The 17,094-nt window shown below is 46.5% G+C and overlaps 1 protein-coding gene across 1 annotated transcript in view; it reads right to left on the bottom strand.

Annotated features, from left to right (window-relative positions):
- The window catches only part of Ube3c (ubiquitin protein ligase E3C), a 93,825-nt gene that overhangs the window by 49,171 nt on the left and 27,560 nt on the right, over positions 1 to 17,094 (bottom strand). Inside the window, exons 7-13 of the mRNA XM_069997161.1 lie at positions 13,548 to 13,701; positions 12,743 to 12,960; positions 11,686 to 11,837; positions 10,054 to 10,241; positions 4,090 to 4,176; positions 2,344 to 2,501; positions 2,008 to 2,240 (exon numbers count right to left, since the gene is read on the bottom strand). Of these exons, the coding sequence (XP_069853262.1) occupies positions 2,008 to 2,240; positions 2,344 to 2,501; positions 4,090 to 4,176; positions 10,054 to 10,241; positions 11,686 to 11,837; positions 12,743 to 12,960; positions 13,548 to 13,701 (1,190 nt within the window). The remainder of the gene's footprint in view (positions 1 to 2,007; positions 2,241 to 2,343; positions 2,502 to 4,089; positions 4,177 to 10,053; positions 10,242 to 11,685; positions 11,838 to 12,742; positions 12,961 to 13,547; positions 13,702 to 17,094) is intronic.

The following is a 17,094-nucleotide window of genomic DNA, read 5'->3' as shown; positions in this document are numbered from 1 at the left end:
TAGCTGACTAGATGTGTTTTCATGGGAAGTCAAGCACCCTTTTCCCTCTCCCTCTGTCTCTCCAAACCTCAATAGTTATATTCTCAGTGGCATTTTACTGCCATGGTTACTCTTAACCTCTCTCTGCATGGCTAAAAATAAACAAATTTAGAATAATTTATATACAACCTATTATTAAAAAATTACCATCCTACCTTTGTTAATCTGATTTTTAAAGGGTTCAAATAATCTGTAATATAATTTTTAGTGAAAAATAAAAATTAAAGTATTAAACATGAGTGAGGTAGACTGTTTCCATGGATGGAAACAGAACAATGAAATCTATTGGAACAGTTTTAGGAAGGGGTAGAGGAAGGGAGAGAGACTTCTAGGAGAAAGACTGATTGGAATACATGTGTACAAATGTCACAATGACCCCCACCGGCCACCAAATAGTTAATGTATACTTGCTGGGCACTGGTAGCTCATGCTCATAATCCTAGTTACTCACAAGTCGCATCTGAGGATCCCAGTTTAAAGCCACCCTGCACATAAAGTCAGTGAAACTCTTCTCTCCAATTACAGTAACTATCAAAAAGCCAAAGTGGGGCTGTGGCTCCAGGACTGGAGCACCAGCCTTTAGTAATAAGGCTAAAGGACAGTGCCCTGACTTCAAGCTCCGGGACTGGCGCGTGCACGTGTGTGCATGCGCACACGCGCACACACGCACACTTATTTAAAAGAAAATTATTTATGCTTCACCTACAATACTTTACAGAAAGTGGTTGGGGCAATTTATAAAGGATGCATAAAAAAATGTTAAAAACAGGGCTTTTAAAACCAAACAATTCTGAACAATGCAGGCATGGTACTCAGTATACACTCCATGGAAAACGAACTAAGTTGGTCATGGAACTTGAACTCTGAGCCTGGGTGCTGTCCCTCAGCTCTTCAGCTCAAGCCTACTAGCACTCTACCACTTGAGCCACAGAGCCACTTCTGGTTTTCTGAGTGGTTTATTGGAGATAAGAGTCTCACAGACTTTCCTGCTTGGGCTGGCTTTGAACCTTGATTCTCAGATCTCAGCCTCCTGAGTAGCTAGGATGACAGGCGTGAGCCACCACTGCCCGGCTGAACGATGTAATTTGTGGGCAGGGACAGGCGGGGGAAGCTGGAGGAAAGCGAAGGGGCGGCAGGGTCACCTCCTGACTCGTGGAACCGACCCCTCCCTCTGTGCAGCACCTTCACACCAACAATAAAAACAGGGAATGCTAAAACAAAGATGCTTTTCTGAAAAGTTTTACGACTTAAAAACAATGTCTGAAATGAACCTATACATACTGGACCTTGAACTCAGGGCCTTGCAATCTTTTTTTTTTTTTTTTTTTTTTTTTGTCGGCCGTGGGGCTTGAACTCTGGGCCTGGGCGCTGTCCCTCAGCTCTTCAGCTCAAGGCGAGCGCTCTACCACTTGAGCTACAGCGCCACTTCCGGTTTTCTGGTGGTTTATTGGAGATAGGAGTCTCACAGTCTCTCCTGCCCGGGCTGGCTTTGAACCGCGATCCTCAGATCTCAGCCTCCTGAGTAGCTAGGATTACAGGCGTGAGCCACCAGCGCCCGGCGGGCCTTGCAATCTTGCTTTGACTCTTTTTTGTTTGTTAACCTTCTATGCTGGTACTAGTACTTGACCTCAGGGCCTCATGCTTTTGCTTGGGTTTTTCTAGTCAGGGCTGACTCTCTGCCACTTGAGCCACACCTCCACTTTGGACTTTTCACTGGTTAGAGATAGGAATTTCACAGCCTCTTTGTCTGGGCTGGCTTTGAATCTTCCCTGATCTTAGCCTTCTGAGTAGCTAAGATTACAGCTATGAACCACTGGTGCCTGGCTCAAACCTTATTGATTCATATGAAATGAACCAAATGTAACTGAAACCCTCTGTATATCACCTTTATAATAACAATTCTAAAAAAGAGAAAAATGAATCAAGCCCAAACAAGTCAGCATCCCTGCCCCAACCACACCTGCTTACCTTGAAGAGCTGGACCCAGCGCTTCTGCTCCCTCTGTATGCACTGCTGCATCTCAGAGCTGGTGCTCACCCCGACGCTCTGAAAGGCCACCAGGTACTCCTCACGCACCTCGGGCTTCGTCTCGGGATAGGCCAGCTTGATGATGCCCAGACAGGCGTCGCGCAGACAGCGGGACAGCAGGACAAGCTCCTCCAGAGAGAAAGGCATCATGGATGGCCGTCTCTGGCCGACAGCTGGAGACGCGAAAAAGCTGGAGTGAAAAGATGTACAACCTCCCGCCATCTATGAAAACCCACAGGCCCCGGGGGCAGCAGCAAATGACCGCCTAGGTCTCACCTTCGATGGGGTCACCGAAGAACTCATTGTCATGGATAGAAATCAGCGAGTGGCTGAACAGGGAGCTGAAGAGGTAAAAGAGGGGGATGATCCGCCCAGAATCTTCGAAAGACATGGGGGAGCCCCTGGAGATCACCTGCAGCAACGGCACCATGGACCTTGAGGAGGGAAACAAGAAAAAACACAAAGGGTTATTTTAATAAGATCAGTTTTAGTTTGGGAAGTGATAAAAGAAACAATGCCAGAAATTTTTAGTGAAAATAAAACAACTCTGCCAGTTATGAATGAAAAAGCTAAGCAAGAGCACAACGCCCCAGGTTCAAGCCCTAGTATCAGCACATAAAAAACAAGTCAATGTATTCTAGCTCCCTGAAAAGACTGGTAACTAACCAACTCACTTACTATTTGTGTTCCTTAACTGCATGAGGTGAACGCAAAGTAATCATTTCAACCTTAACAGAAAGTGGGACTGGAGAGATGGGCCAGAAATGGGTGGAGGACTGTGTAGCCACTCTCCTGCGATCAACAAGGACTCAAGTGTCCTGCTGCAAACGGTCCAAGCTAGTTATGGGAAATAAAACCCAGCATCTACTGAAACATGAACGATTCATTATAACCCAGGAAAACTGTGTCACTTACAATCAATGGGACCGCAGACAGGGCTTGCCCTGTGTGCCCCGCCTCAAGGACCGACCAGGAGCACACCCCCAGCTAAAGAAGCTCCGAATAAAACTGTATCACTTTCAGAAAATGCCACATTTCATCTTAAACTTATTCCCAATGATTGTGCAATGCAACATATATTAGGAATTAATACATTGTTCAAGTTTCTGGAAGGAGTTTAACAAACTAGACAGAACTCAAATTTCCAACTGCCTTTGAAGAAATGTTTTCCAAATTCGTATCTCCTTACAAAGCAGTATTACTAATTTAATGCAAATCAACGGCATCACACCTCATGCCTCCATCTGCTCTCTGCAGACGAATACCGTGCGCAGATGAGCCATGGCCAGGGGGCTCAGCAGTACCTCTGTTGCTAAGCTGGGGTAAACAGTGACTTCAACCTCTTTACCTCAAGTAAACGTGCTGATCATAAAACCAAGGCAGGCATCCACAGGAGGCAGTAAAGGACAACAAAAGCCAGAGTGTGATGGAACACACTCAAGACCAAACTTTTTCTCCTTTTGTAGAAGCGACGGCAGTCTAGCTGTCTCTATCTCTGCTCTGCCGCTCCGTACTGATTCACGGAAAACGACCCAACCTTTCTGAGTTTCACCGGCTTCGGTGGTACTTGTTAAAAGCTCCCTTCACTCACTTAAGTTTCACTGAAATTAAATGGAACCACGGCAGCCATCCTATCCATAAAAGAACAGCCCCATCCACCATTAAGCTTTCCCAGGCACAGTGAGATGCAGCTAGAACCCCAGTGCTCGGGAGGCTGAAGCCCAACAGCAACTGTGAGGCCAGCCTGGCCACACAGTGAGGAGATCCCGTCCCCCAAACCCAAACCAAATGACAGGATTTAAAAAGCCCATTTCCTTTCAGATAAAGTTCATACTCTTAATTATGTGTGCATACAAGTTAACTGCAAAATGAGGCAGTAATTTCTTTGGCCAACAGGGAAACAATTAATCTAACATGTCACAATAAGCCTATGTAGTACTTAAAAAGACCCCATAGAAGGTTTTACATTAGTTGCGACTTTCCGTACACTTGGCTCAATGTGGAAGTCGGCGTGACACATACCCTGTGATCATCTGCGTTGTCATGGAAGAGATGAGAAACCAAAGGTGCCTCAGAAACCTGGCATTGAAGGCTAAGCTGTAGAGGAGCCTGGAAAGAAACGGGACACACAAGGGTAAGCCAGCGGCCATTTAACACACACCTTAAATCCAACACAACAACGCATGCCGTGAAGACAACACACACTCTTAAAACAGTGTCACTTGTATTACAAAGAGCACGCATAGTACAGCCTTCAACAGATGCTGGAAGGAGGCTCTGAGACCGCTCCACACAGGGTGTGCTGGGGCTTTTCCCCACAAGCTGAGCATGCTCTCTCCTGGCAGCACATCCTATCAAAACACTACTCAATAGTAATACTACTCATAGGCAAGCAACAACACTCAACATCTCAGATCCTCGAGACACATTTTATGTCAGTTCCCTTAAACACAAAAATGTCAAAATAAGCCGGGCGCCAGTGGCTCACACCTGTCATCCTAGCTACTCAGGAGGCTGAGATCTGAGGATCGCGGTTCAAAGCCAGCCCAGGCAGGAAAGGTCCATGAGACTCTTATCTCCAATAAGCCACTAGAAAACCAGAAGTGGCGCTGTGGCTCAAGTGGTAGAGCATTCACCTTGAGCTGAAGAGCACAGGGACACTGAAGAGCACAGGGACAGTGCCCAGGCTCAGAGTTCAAGACCCATGACCAGCAAAAAAAAAAAAAAAAAAAATTCAAAATATACAAAAAACATTGCCTACATTCTCAGCTATTCAGGAAACAGGAGGGTTATAGTTTGAGGTCTGGGTAAAAATGTTAGCAAGACAGTAACACACACACACAGGTCCCATGTGGCAGATACACCTATGTTCCCAGCTGTTGGCTAGACACACACACACACACACACACACACACACACACACACCACACACACACACACACACACACACACACACACACACACACACACACACACACACACACACACACACACACACACACACACACACGTACGTCCCATGTGGCACATATACCTATGTTCCCAGCTGCTGGCTGGACTGTGGTTTGAGGCCAGTCAGGACAAAAAGCTGAAAAATAGCTGAAATTTGGTTTTCACATAAGAGAGTGAAAGCAGGGAGCAGCAGAGGAGAGGTCTGTGGAAGGTGCTCACTGGAGGAGCTCGATCCACGCTCTCCTCAGTACCATCCAGAGCTCCCAGGCTGACTCTGACAGGCACCCTTTTCCTTGGGAACTGGAGTGGTCACGGGGTGTGCTCGCAACAGCCATTGTAATAAATCTGCAATACTTCAGAGGTTGAGGCGAAGGTACCAAATGTTGACTCAGAGACTTGCGTTTGACCTCAGTCAGCTCTTTATGCTTTTTCCCACTGAGTCTCACTTTCGTGCATGGGCAAGAATCCTTACTAAACAGTAAAAAAATGCATACTGTTGAAACTGGTGCTGTATTAGAAAATACATACCTGAGATGTTAAAATGCTTAACTAATAGAAACTAAGTTTATACATCGGTAGATACAAGGGTTTTTTCTAAAACTAGACATGGAGATTTATGCATATAATCCCAGTACTCAGGAGGCTGGGGTAGGAGGATTGTGAGTTTAAGGCCAGACTGGGACCGCTGTGGTTTTCTGCCTCAAACAAACAAACAAAAAAACCCAACACACCTTTTTTCCTTGCTTTTGTGTGTTTTTATTTGCTGAAAATGATATCCAGCACCCACAGGCAAATAGAGTAAGAGAAGATATGGGGTAAGAGCACCTCTGCAAGTAGTGTGCTAGCCTAGCATACCCTAGGCCCTAGATTCAATCTGAATCCCCGGGGAAAGAATCCATACATTTTTCATGAAAAAATTCTAGAGGGAGCCAGGCACCAGTGGCTCACACCGGTCATCCTAGCGACTCAGGAGGCTGAGATCTGAGGATCACAGTTCAAAGCCAGCCTGGGCAGCTTATCTAAGCACCACACAACTGCAGCCAGGCTCCATTCAATAGCACAAGACACGAGACAGACAACCTGGGAACCTCCTTAGTGCCGGACCTCCCAGGAGAGGGATGGTACTCCTTGGTTTACAGTGGAACTGATTAAGACTTATAGTCTAAAATAGTGAGCACATTTTTCTGAAGAAATAGTACAATGGTGTGTGGCTGGGGATGGAACTCAGGCCCTCTCACATGCCAGGCAAGCACACTAAACATACCCCTAACCTAAGAAAAAAATAAAGTCCAAATCTAGATCTGCAAGTCCAAAAGTAAGAAAAAGTGACAACTTAAAAAAAAAAAGCAGGGCTGAGAAGGTGACTCAGTGGTAGAGTGCTGAACCCCTGGGTTCGATTCCTCAGCACCACATACGCAGAAAAAGCTGAAAGTGGTAGAGTGCTAGCCTTGAGCTGAAGAGCTGAGGGACAGTGCCCAGGCCCAGAGTTCAGGCCCCACGACCAACCCAAAAAAAAAAAAAAAAAAAAGAGAGAGAGAGAGAGAAAAAGTGACAACTTAAAAACCAGGTGCCAGTTGCCCATGTAATTGTAACCCCTCTGTACAGTATGTTCACAATAAAAAAAAAAAAAAAAAAAAAAAAAAAAACAGGTGCCAGTGGCTCACGCCTATAATCATAGCTACTCAGGAGGCTGAGATCTGAGGATCTCAGTTCAAAGCCAGCCTGGGCAGGAAAGACCATGAGACCAATAAACCACTCAGAAAACCAGAAATGGTGCTGTGGCTCAAGTGGTAAGAGCACTAGCCTTGAGCTCAAGAGCTGAGGAACAGAGCCCAGGCCCAGAGTTCAAGCCCCATGACTGACAAAAATAAATAAATAAAAAAATAAATAGTTCATTTCTTTAATCCAAACATCACAGGAAAGGCACGGTAAAAAGACTGCTCCCCACACCTACCATATCCACAGGAGCTTCCCACACACCTCCTTTACCCCTGCCTTAAAAAAAAAAAACAAACACCAAACTAGGTAACTTCTGACAATCAATGCTAAACAGAAATTAAAACTGAAGAGCCAAAAATGTGAACATAAAAAAGGGAATGGCTGAGCATTTCAGGAATGAATCTTGGCAGAGTTAACACAATTTACCAGCTTGAAAATAAACTGAGGGGGCTGGGAAGGTGGCTCAGTGGTAGAACACTTGCCTTGCAACCCTGAGGTCCTGGGTTCGATTCCTCAGCACCACATAAGCAAAGAGAAAAAAGCCGGAAGTGGCGCTGTGGCTCAAGTGGTAAGAGTGCTAGCCTTGAGCTGAAGAGCTGAGGGACAGCGCCCAGGCCCAGAGTTCAGGCCCACGACCGGATCAAAAAAAAAAAAAAAGAAAAGAAACTGAGGTAAGGGGCTGGGAAGGTGGCTCAGTGGTACAGCGCTTGCCTTGCATGCCTGAGGCCCTGGGTTCGATTCCTCAGCACCACATAAGCAAAAAAAAAGATAAAAAAAAGCCGGAAGTGGCGCTGTGGCTCAGGTGGTAGAGCGCTAGCCTTGAGCTGAAGAGCTGAGGGATAGTGCCCAGGCCCAGAGTTCAGGCCCCACGACCGAACCCCCCCCCCCCCCCAAAAAAAAAAAAAAAAGAAACTGAGGTAAGAATACAACACTCTACATAATGTCTTAAAAGCTGTGAAAACCACTCTCCACTTTCAAACCTATTTAAATCATAAAGTCCCTCCAGTAGTTCTTTTGGTGGATACAGGAGCCATACTCATAAAAATAGAGCTCCATGGAGAATCCTTTATCTTTTAAGCACCTTTAGAAATCCCTCATCAGTAAACCCTCAGCCAGCGCACTGGTGCATTTCTGTCCGGCAATCTCCACCCTAGGCACAGCGCACACAACCAGAGGGAACGCACCACGCATCCGGGCTCAGCTGCAGAGCCCAGGCCTCACATCCAGCTCTCTCACATCTGCCTATGGAGAGCTGGCAGCCAATGGGGCTACCAGCAGCCACCACCACACACCCATGAGCAACAACCACCCAGGGGCCCGGAGCAGCTGGTGACACCGTGTTTACAAGGCAGCGTCAGCTGGTAGTGCATCAACCATGTGCAGTCTGACTGTGCACCACCAGGCCCTTGTTCCAGAAGCATTCCTATTTTATGGTTCACACAGTGTTTAATTAAATGTTTTCCTATTACATGTTCAAGAAACCACTGCAGTATACTCCAAACAGAAGGAAAGAAAATAGTTCAGGATCATTGTCATAATGATCTAATCCCAAATCTGCCATACTGAAAAGCTAGCACATTTTCTTGTTTCATCCCAAGGAGAAGATTATTTCAAAGTTTTCAAAAACAAAAATTTGCCAACTATGGGCTAGGAATGTGGCTCAGGGGTAGAGCGCTTGCCTAGCAGGCATGAAGTCCTGGGATTGATTCCTCAGTACCACAGAAACAGAAAAAGCCAGAAGTGGCGCTGTGGCTCAAGTGATAGAGCACTAGCCTTGAGTACAAAGAGGCTCAGGGACAGCGCCCAGGCTTTGAGTTCAAGCCCCAGGATTAGGAAAAAAAACTGCCAACTAGAGTTATTTTCCACACATGGGTGGCTGGATCCAAGACTGCACATGAAGTACAACATCCCATTCTGCTGCACAACAAAAATGTAAGAGCAGTGCAATGGATAGCATAAAAGACGAGGGCAAAATTCAGCACCTTTTATGTGAAAAGCTCTTAAAGAAACTAGGAATAGGGGGAATTCACCCGAAAATTAATACAGGCTCCATATACAGTCAACAACAACAGCCTCCCCACCCCTCTTCAACATGCTAGAATCCCAGCCACAGCACTCAAGAGAAGTAAGGGGCTCAAACAGGGAGGAAAAGGCCAAATTATCCTTATCTGCAGATTATAAATAAATCCTACACTCAACAGACTCTAAAGGCACCATGGAAAAAGCTTCTACATACGATAAATACCTTAAGAAATGAAGCAAATATATACAGAAAGAGAAAGAGAGCAAGGAAAGGGCTGACATTGTCCAAGAAATGTACTAATTACCTGGCTTATGTACTTCACCATAACAACTAAAAATAATAATAATAAAATTGCAAGCCAGATGCCAGTTGCTCCTGTTTATAATCCTGGCTACACAGGAAGACCGAGATCTGAGAATCACGGTTCAAAGCCAGCCTGGCAGACTGGGCGGGCAGGAACGTCTGTGAGACTCTTATCTCCAAGTAACCACCAGAAAACCAGAAGTGGCGCTGTGGCTCAAGTGATAGAGCGCTTGCCTTGAGCTGAAGAGCTCAGGAACAGTGCCCAGGCCCAGAGTTCAAGCCCCATGACAAAAAAAATAAATAAGTAAAGTTCAAAGCCAGCCCAGACAGGAAAGTCTGTGAGACTCTTAGCTCCAATTAAACACCAGAAAACCAAAATGTGGTGCTGTGGTTCAAAGAGGTAGAGTGCTAGCCTTCAGCCAAGGAGCTCAGGGGAAATGCCCAGGCATTGAGTTCAAGCCCCATGACCAACAATAGATAGACAAATAGATAGCAAAAAACAAAAAAACAAAAAAACCCACAGCAGGATATCATTAGCTTTTCTATACACCAATAACAACAGGCTGAGAATGAAATCCGAAAACAATTCCATTCACAATGGTCTCAAAAACAATGAGGTCCCTAGGTATGAATTTAAGCAAGGAAGTGAAAGACCTCTATTTTGAGAACGACAAGACTCGAGGCATCCTTTGCAGACACTGTGGAGATTGTCACCATGAAATCCCCCCTTTCCGGTGTAACCAAGGACTGTTAAAAAGGGCGCAGTATCTTACATGCTTATACGCAAGGTATCACGGAAAAAGAAACGAACTTGATTTGCTAACGTGTTGAGGCCAGGAAAAGACTCTAACAGCATTAGTGGTCCAGAAAAGCATTCTTCTCAAAGATACAAAATGAAATACATTGTTGTCAATCTCAGACTCTCAGTGTGCAGTGCAGAGCGGGGAAGAGCCCGTGCTGGCTGTGCCGTGGAGAGGGAGGAGACCTGCCTGACTTTGGGCACCACCATGCGGTGCTGCACCATCAGCGTGTGGCAGATGGAGGCCATCCTGGTGAAGACTTCCTCACTGGCCGAGTCCCTCCACACTAGGTTCAACAGCGTGTTGGTCTGCTGCTTTGTGTCCAGCTTCTTCAGACACTCCTCAGTTATGTATGGGGTCGAGACCCTGCCGTCCTCCTAAAACACACCAGAAAACTAGTCTGAGCAAACAGTGCTCTATTACAATCCTTCTGTACTCAACAAGCATGGCTATTACAGGGCTTACGTAAGGGTTATTTACATCCCGGCAGCTCTACCAGAGCCTGTCCTAACACGTCCACCAAGGGGGCCTGAACCCTCCCAGGTGCCTAGCAAGCTGCAAAAAAAAAAGCCGTGTGCACGGCTGCCCGGTACAACCCACCCTTTCACCTCAATGGAAAGGACTATTGATCACTTCTGTAATTCTAGCTACTCAGGAGGCTGAGATCTGAGGATTCCAGTTTGAAGCTAGCCTAGGCGGACAAATCCGAGAGACTCCTATCTCTACTTAACCACCAAAAGACCAGAAGTGAAGCTCAAGAAGCCTTGACCGAAAAAGCCAAGCCAGTGCAGACACGGAGTTCAAACTCCAGTACCAGCGCACATAGGTACACACACAAGAAGACCCCTGACATTTAGCAACCTATGATAAACATGCCTCAAGTCATTCCAAATAACTGAAAAAGGTCAACAGCAGTATCTCTTTAGCAAAACACATAAATTGATGTGTACATAACTGCAAGGGCTCTTTAAATTCCTTGAGGTATGCAGTAAACTCATAACATTAAGAATGAGGAGCTGAGCAGAAGCACCTGCCAAACATGTGCAAGGCCGTGGGTTCAATCCCAGCACTGCAGAGAAAAAAACAGAAAAAAGGAGGTGTACTTAAGGATAATTTGAGGATGTATTTCGAAGTAAATTTTAACCTTCAGCTTCTGTAAAAGTAGAAGAAACTGCGGGGGAAGCCTGTAATCCAGCTACCAAGGAGGTAGCCATCCGCAAGGTCAGAGATTGAGGATGGCCCCCCAAAAAAAGTCAGTGAGGCCCCTCTCATCTCACAAAAAGCTAAGTGTGGTGGGTCATACCTGTAATCCCAGCTATGCAGGAGACATAGGTGGGAGCATTGTGGTCCAAGGCTGGCCCCAGGCCTATCTGAAAAATATTGACAGAAAAAAAGGACTAGGGTCTGGCTTAAGTGGTAGAGCACTTGCTTCATGTGAGATGCACCATCAAAGAGAGAGGGAGAGGGAGGGAGGGAAAGGGAAAGGGGAGGGAGGGAAGGGTAAAGGGAGGGAGAGGAAGAAAAAGGGAGGGAGAGGGAGAGAGGAAAAAAAGTAGCAATTACTCATTTCAACAGGCTAGGTTAAGAAGGCACTTAATTGTCTGGGCTAATAATTTCATTACAATGAAATTAGTATGCAGTATGACCCAATTCTACATAAAAAACAAAGCTAGGCATCTCCACACTCATACTACAGTGTCAAGAAAGGTGCAGAAGAATACAGTCCACTGCAGAGAGGAGGACGGGGTGTGTGGCAGGGGCTCCGGGCCTGGCCAAGCCAGGGCGGCAGCACGGACAGGCCGCCTCTGCACCTCTGCTTACAGGGCTGGTGCGTTGGTCCGCCTCCTCCTGCTCATCCTCAGAGTCGCTGGACGAGTCCCGGTGGCTGGCACCAGTGGGTGAGGCGGGGAGCTGGGAGAGGAAGGTCTGGAGAACACGCAGGTACACCAGCAGGCCGTCTTCCGAGAGCACCCCTTTGGGAGACAACCAGCAGCACACAGTTAGGGAGAGGCTACCTGAGAGGTAGAAGCCAGGCCCCATGTTCTTTATCTGCTATGTTCTTGCTAGAGGTGACTGGCTGCTATCCAAAAATGTCCAGGACGAGCAGGCTTCAACTTTGAGCACACTCTGCAGTCTTTGAGGAAGGGAGGAAAAGAAGCCCCAAAGGCCCTGAGTGGCTGAGCACCAGTGGCTAGTGGTAATCAGAGAGGTGCGTGGGCCCCAGGCTCTCCCTGAATCCCGAGGCATCTCACGCCTGGCTGCAGGAGCCACGGCCTCCAGAACAAACCGGTAAACCTAAGTGTTTCTGTGAACCACCGTGGTGAACTACAGAGCCCAATACAGAGGCTGTGTGAACTCCAACGTTTGGTACTTGGGTCAGAAAAGCACAGGTGACAATCTATGCAGCCAGCACCTAAGTCTCACGCCTTGTGAGATCTGACCCTGCCCAGAAAGCCAACCTAAGCACTAAGCAAAGACACGCAGTGGTACCGACTGCTGAACTGCTACAAGTGGGAAAAAACCGCCCTGGTCAGAGGTGGTAGTGCAGAGTAGGCAAACAACCTGGCTGCCCCAGAGCTCACGTGTGCACATGCTAAAACAGCCTCCAGGAAGAGGAAACTCTGGAAGAGGCACACTGCAAGTATCCAGTTGCATCAGAAGAGGACTCCGTTTCAATCTGCTAGCTTGCTCACTGTATCCTAAAACCTGGGCCCTTGGCAGCCTTCCTCGCTGCCTGCCTGCAGCCTCCCAGATCAGCCCTTCAGCAAGGACACCCTCCCACAGGTGCCCTGCCGCCCGCCAGCCACGTCAGGCCTCCTCTGGGCTCCTCAGGCCACCTATGTAGGAGTACAGACAAATTCTATCTTGAGGTTCGTACCCAAATAATTTTCGCCAACTGTCAAGACAAAATAGAAAAGCCATGGTGCGCCACTGCTCCTTTTTGAATATCTACTCTCCAGTAACAGTGCATTCAGAAAGGGCTCATAGGGGAAAACAGTGTGTACATCTGCTAACGCCGGAATGACAAAATGAAAGATCTGATCTGTGAAAGGTGCTGTCAGAAACTCTTCTGTGAAGGCGGAGAAAACTTGCTGCCTGGAAAACAAAGTTTAAAAAAGAATTAAAACATATCATGCAGCGGGGCACTGGTGGCTCACATCTGTCATCCTAGCTACTCAGGAGGCTCAGATCTGAGGGTCAGGGTGCAAAGACAGCTGGGGCAAGAAAGCCCCACGAGACTCTTTTCTCCAATTAACTACTCAGAAAAAGCTGGAAGAGGTGCTATGGCTCAAGTAGTAGAGTGCTAGCCTTGAGCAAAAGAAACTCAGGGACAGTGTTTAGGCCCTGAGTTCAAACCCGTGGACCCAGGACTGCATTCCATGGTCTCCCCCCGCCCCCAATGCTTCTAAGTAGATCATCTACATCCATAAATTAAAGGTTTTGCCATTTAACATATACTATAGCAACTAGAAACAAGTTTAATGTACTCTCAATTTAGTCTGATGATTAAATCTCAGTTTTATCTTTTCCTAGAAGTAAGACAGTTATACCAAATTGGTGGATCTTGACAATCACCAAAAAATAATAAAAGCACGTCATTAGAATTACAAATTTAGATTTTCCTATGAAAAAGCCACCTAATGAGGTGCAAATCTGAGACCGGCCAGTCCCCCCTCGCCCACCTCGTGCCTTCTGGACAGGAGTTGTACGTAAAGTGCAGTGGTTTGAGGACATTCTCCAGCAATGTTTTTGCGATAGGAACTCGAGATAAATCAGAATATTCAACACTTGATGGAAGCTTGCTGTTAATTAACAAGTAGAGAGACCTATAATATCCTAAAAGGAAGAAAAAAATGCCTTTTAAGTTTTTACAGCTTTTTCTTACTACAAGCCTATCCTCTCCAGTCAATTTAAGTTTTTTTACAATCTTCTATAGGTCCAACTTTGGCTGGGTTCTTCTCTAAGGAAAGCTGGATGCTAAGAACTAAGGATCTGCCAGGCGTTGGCAGCCCACGCCTGTCATCCTAGCTACTCAGGAGGCTGAGGATCTGAGGCTGAGATCTGAGGATCGCAGTTCAAAGCCAGCCAGGGTAGGAAAGTAGAATAAAAACTGGAAGTGGCGCTGTGGCTCAAGCGGTAGAGTGCTTGCCTTGAGCTGATGGACAGTACCCAGGCCCAGGGTTCCAGCCCCATGACCGACCAAAAAAAAAAAAAAAAAAAAAAAAAGAAAGAAAGAACTAGTGACACATAAACTAATATGCCACTACTTAGCACCACGACCATCAACTCCAGCTAGCCTCGCCTCATTCATACAGAAGAAAACACAGGAAGTCATTAGTTTGGCATAAAACAATAAAGTCAGAATCCTTCTTTCTTTCTTTTTTTAAAATCAGTCACGGGGCCTGAACTCTGTCCCTCAGCTCTTCAGCTCAAGGCTAGCGCCCTATCACTTGAGCTACAGTGCCACTTCCGGCTCTTTTCTACTTATGTGGTGCTGAGGAATGGAACCCAGGGCCTCATGCATGCAAGGCAAGCGCTCTACCACTGAGCCACCTTCCCAGCTGCCAGAATCTTTCAAAAAGATCATTATCAGCTGGATACCCATGTCTATAATCCTAGCTACTTGGGCAGAGCTCTGAGAATTGTTATTCAAAGCTAGCCAAGCAAGAAAAGCTCGTGAGACTTTGCTCTCCAATTAACCAGTAAAAAAAGCCAGAGGTGAATTGTAGCCCACGTGGTTTGAGTAACAGAGCTCAGGGACAGTGGCAGGGTCAAGTTCAAACCTCAGGACTGGTGTGTGTGTGCACCTGAGCCCACACGGGCACACACGCCCCGTACAGTAATTCCTTCCATCACAACCCAGTGAGCAAGAGTCCATTCCAGCTAGTAACTGAACAGCATGAAGGCCACACACGGTGCCCTGAACCTCACAAGCCAGTGAGCAAGTGTCCATTCCAGCTAGTAACTGAACAAGCATGAGGCCCACACACGGTGCCCTGAACCTCTCTAGGCACCAAGCGCAATCCGTGCCAAGAGCTTCGTGAGCATCACACTGAGCTCCTGGGTCCACACTGATGCCCTCCCACACTCAGCTCTCTCCTCACACGTCTTCGCCCTGCCCAGTGGCCACCGCCAGCCCTGTGTCCCCACGCAATGGATGAAATCTCACGTCTTGTTCTGAGTGTGGTCTGTCATGTGGAAACCACATCCTGGGTGTTATGGAAATTACTGATTTAAAAGTGACCCGTGGAAAGCAGTCTGGAGGGTCCTCAGACAGCTAAAGATTGACCTCCCTTACGACCCAGTCATGCCACTTCTAGTGAACAACAGGAACCAGTATACAAGGACACGTGCACCTCCATGTTTACTGCGGCACTGTTCACAATAGCTAGGATATGGAAACAACCCAGATGCCCCACCACAGATGAATGGATCCAAAAACTGTGGTATCTATACACAACAGAATATTATGCAGCCATTAGAAATGACAAAATAGCCGGGAGCTGGTGGCTCACGCCTGTAATCCTAGCTACTCAGGAGGCTGAGATCTGAGGATCGCGGTTCAAAGCCAGCCCGGGCAGGAGAGACCGTGAGACTCCTATCTCCAATAAACCACCAGAAAACCGGAAGTGACGCTGTAGCTCAAGTGGTAGAGCGCTCGCCTTGAGCTGAAGAGCTGAGGGACAGCGCCTAGGCCCAGAGTTCAAGTCCCATGACTGACAAAAAAAAAAAAAAAAAAAAAAAAGAAATGACAAAATAATGGCATTTGCAGTGAAATGGATGGAGCTACAAGAAATCATGTTGAGCGAGGTAAGCCAAGAGCAAAGAGACAAACGGTACATCATGTCCCTGATAAGTGGATGTTAAACCCAAAATGCTAGGTGATATGACAAAATTAGCAGGACTTAAGAAACAAAGGACTTCCACTCATCTGGTCGAACCACTACTAAATAACCCCATGCTGCTGATCACATGTATGGTGTATATGTATACGCTGTTATATGTTATAAACTGTGATAGACAATTTGCTCCAGGAAACTTAGAATGAGTTTGTGACTTTAAATGAGCATCACTATCCCACAACACTGTGAAATTTGGGAAATTATGTAATCACTTAACCACAATTAAAAAAAAAAAAAAAAAACCCACCAGAAAACTAGAAGTGGTGCTATGGCACAAGTGGCAGAGCACTAGCCTTGAGCTGAATTGCTCAGGGACAGCGCCCAGGCCTAGAGCTCAAGCCCCACAACTGATTTAAAAAAAAAAAAAAAAGATTTTTCATGCGATTGTTTCTAAGGTATTTATAAGATTATGTCTTTGTTGCTTTGTATGTCCCTCCCCCATGGTATAACCCCTGCTTTCACTGTATTTGATGTTGGTATATGTGGAGGGGAAGGGAAAAAACAAATCGTTAAAACAGGGATACAGGGGGACCCATTGCAACAATGAGATGTACAAGTCATTATGTCGAAAAATGAACTTTACAACTTTGGTGGGGGGGATGGAGGGAGGATGGGAAGGGATGGGAAGGGGAAACAAAGGAGAAGGCTACAATGCTTGACAAGAAATGTACTCATTATCTTGCCCATGTAATTGTAACCCCTCTGAACAGTATTTTAACAATAAAAAAATATATTAAAAAAAAAAAGTGACCCGTAGCTGGGAAGGTGGCTAGTGGTGGAGTGCTTGCCTAGCATGCACAAAGCCCTGGGTTCCAATCCTCAGTACCATATAAACAAAAAGTTGGAAGTGATGCTGTGGCTCAAGTGGCCGAGTGCTAGCCTTGAGCAGAAGAGCTCAAGGACAGTGCCCAGGACTGGACAAAGGGTGGGGGGAAGGAAGTAAACTTCCCTAAACATCTGGTGGGATTTTTGGATATATAGCAAACCCACGACCCAAATCACATTTCTCTTAGGAATATTTGCTCAGTTTGATTTAACAGTAAGAATGACATCCAGACTCTCTAGACAGCACAATCCAGGATTATTATTATTTTTTGTCGGTCATGGGGCTTGAACTCTGGGTCTGGTCACTGTCCCTCAGTGTTTCAGCTCAAGGCTAGCACCCTATCACTTGAGCCACAGTGGCACTTCTGGTTTTCTAGTGGTTTACTGGAGATAAAAGTCTCACAGACTTTCCTGCCTGGGCCGGCTTTGAACCGCAATCCTCAGATCTCAGCCTCCTGAGTAGCTAGGATGACAGGCGTGAGCCACTGGCACCCGGTGCCTG

The sequence above is a fragment of the Dipodomys merriami genome, unplaced genomic scaffold (assembly GCF_024711535.1).
Source record: "Dipodomys merriami isolate MVZ:Mamm:240054 unplaced genomic scaffold, mDipMer1.0.p SCAF_5, whole genome shotgun sequence".
Lineage (NCBI taxonomy): Eukaryota > Metazoa > Chordata > Mammalia > Rodentia > Heteromyidae > Dipodomys > Dipodomys merriami.
This window is presented reverse-complemented; position numbering and strand designations above follow the sequence as displayed.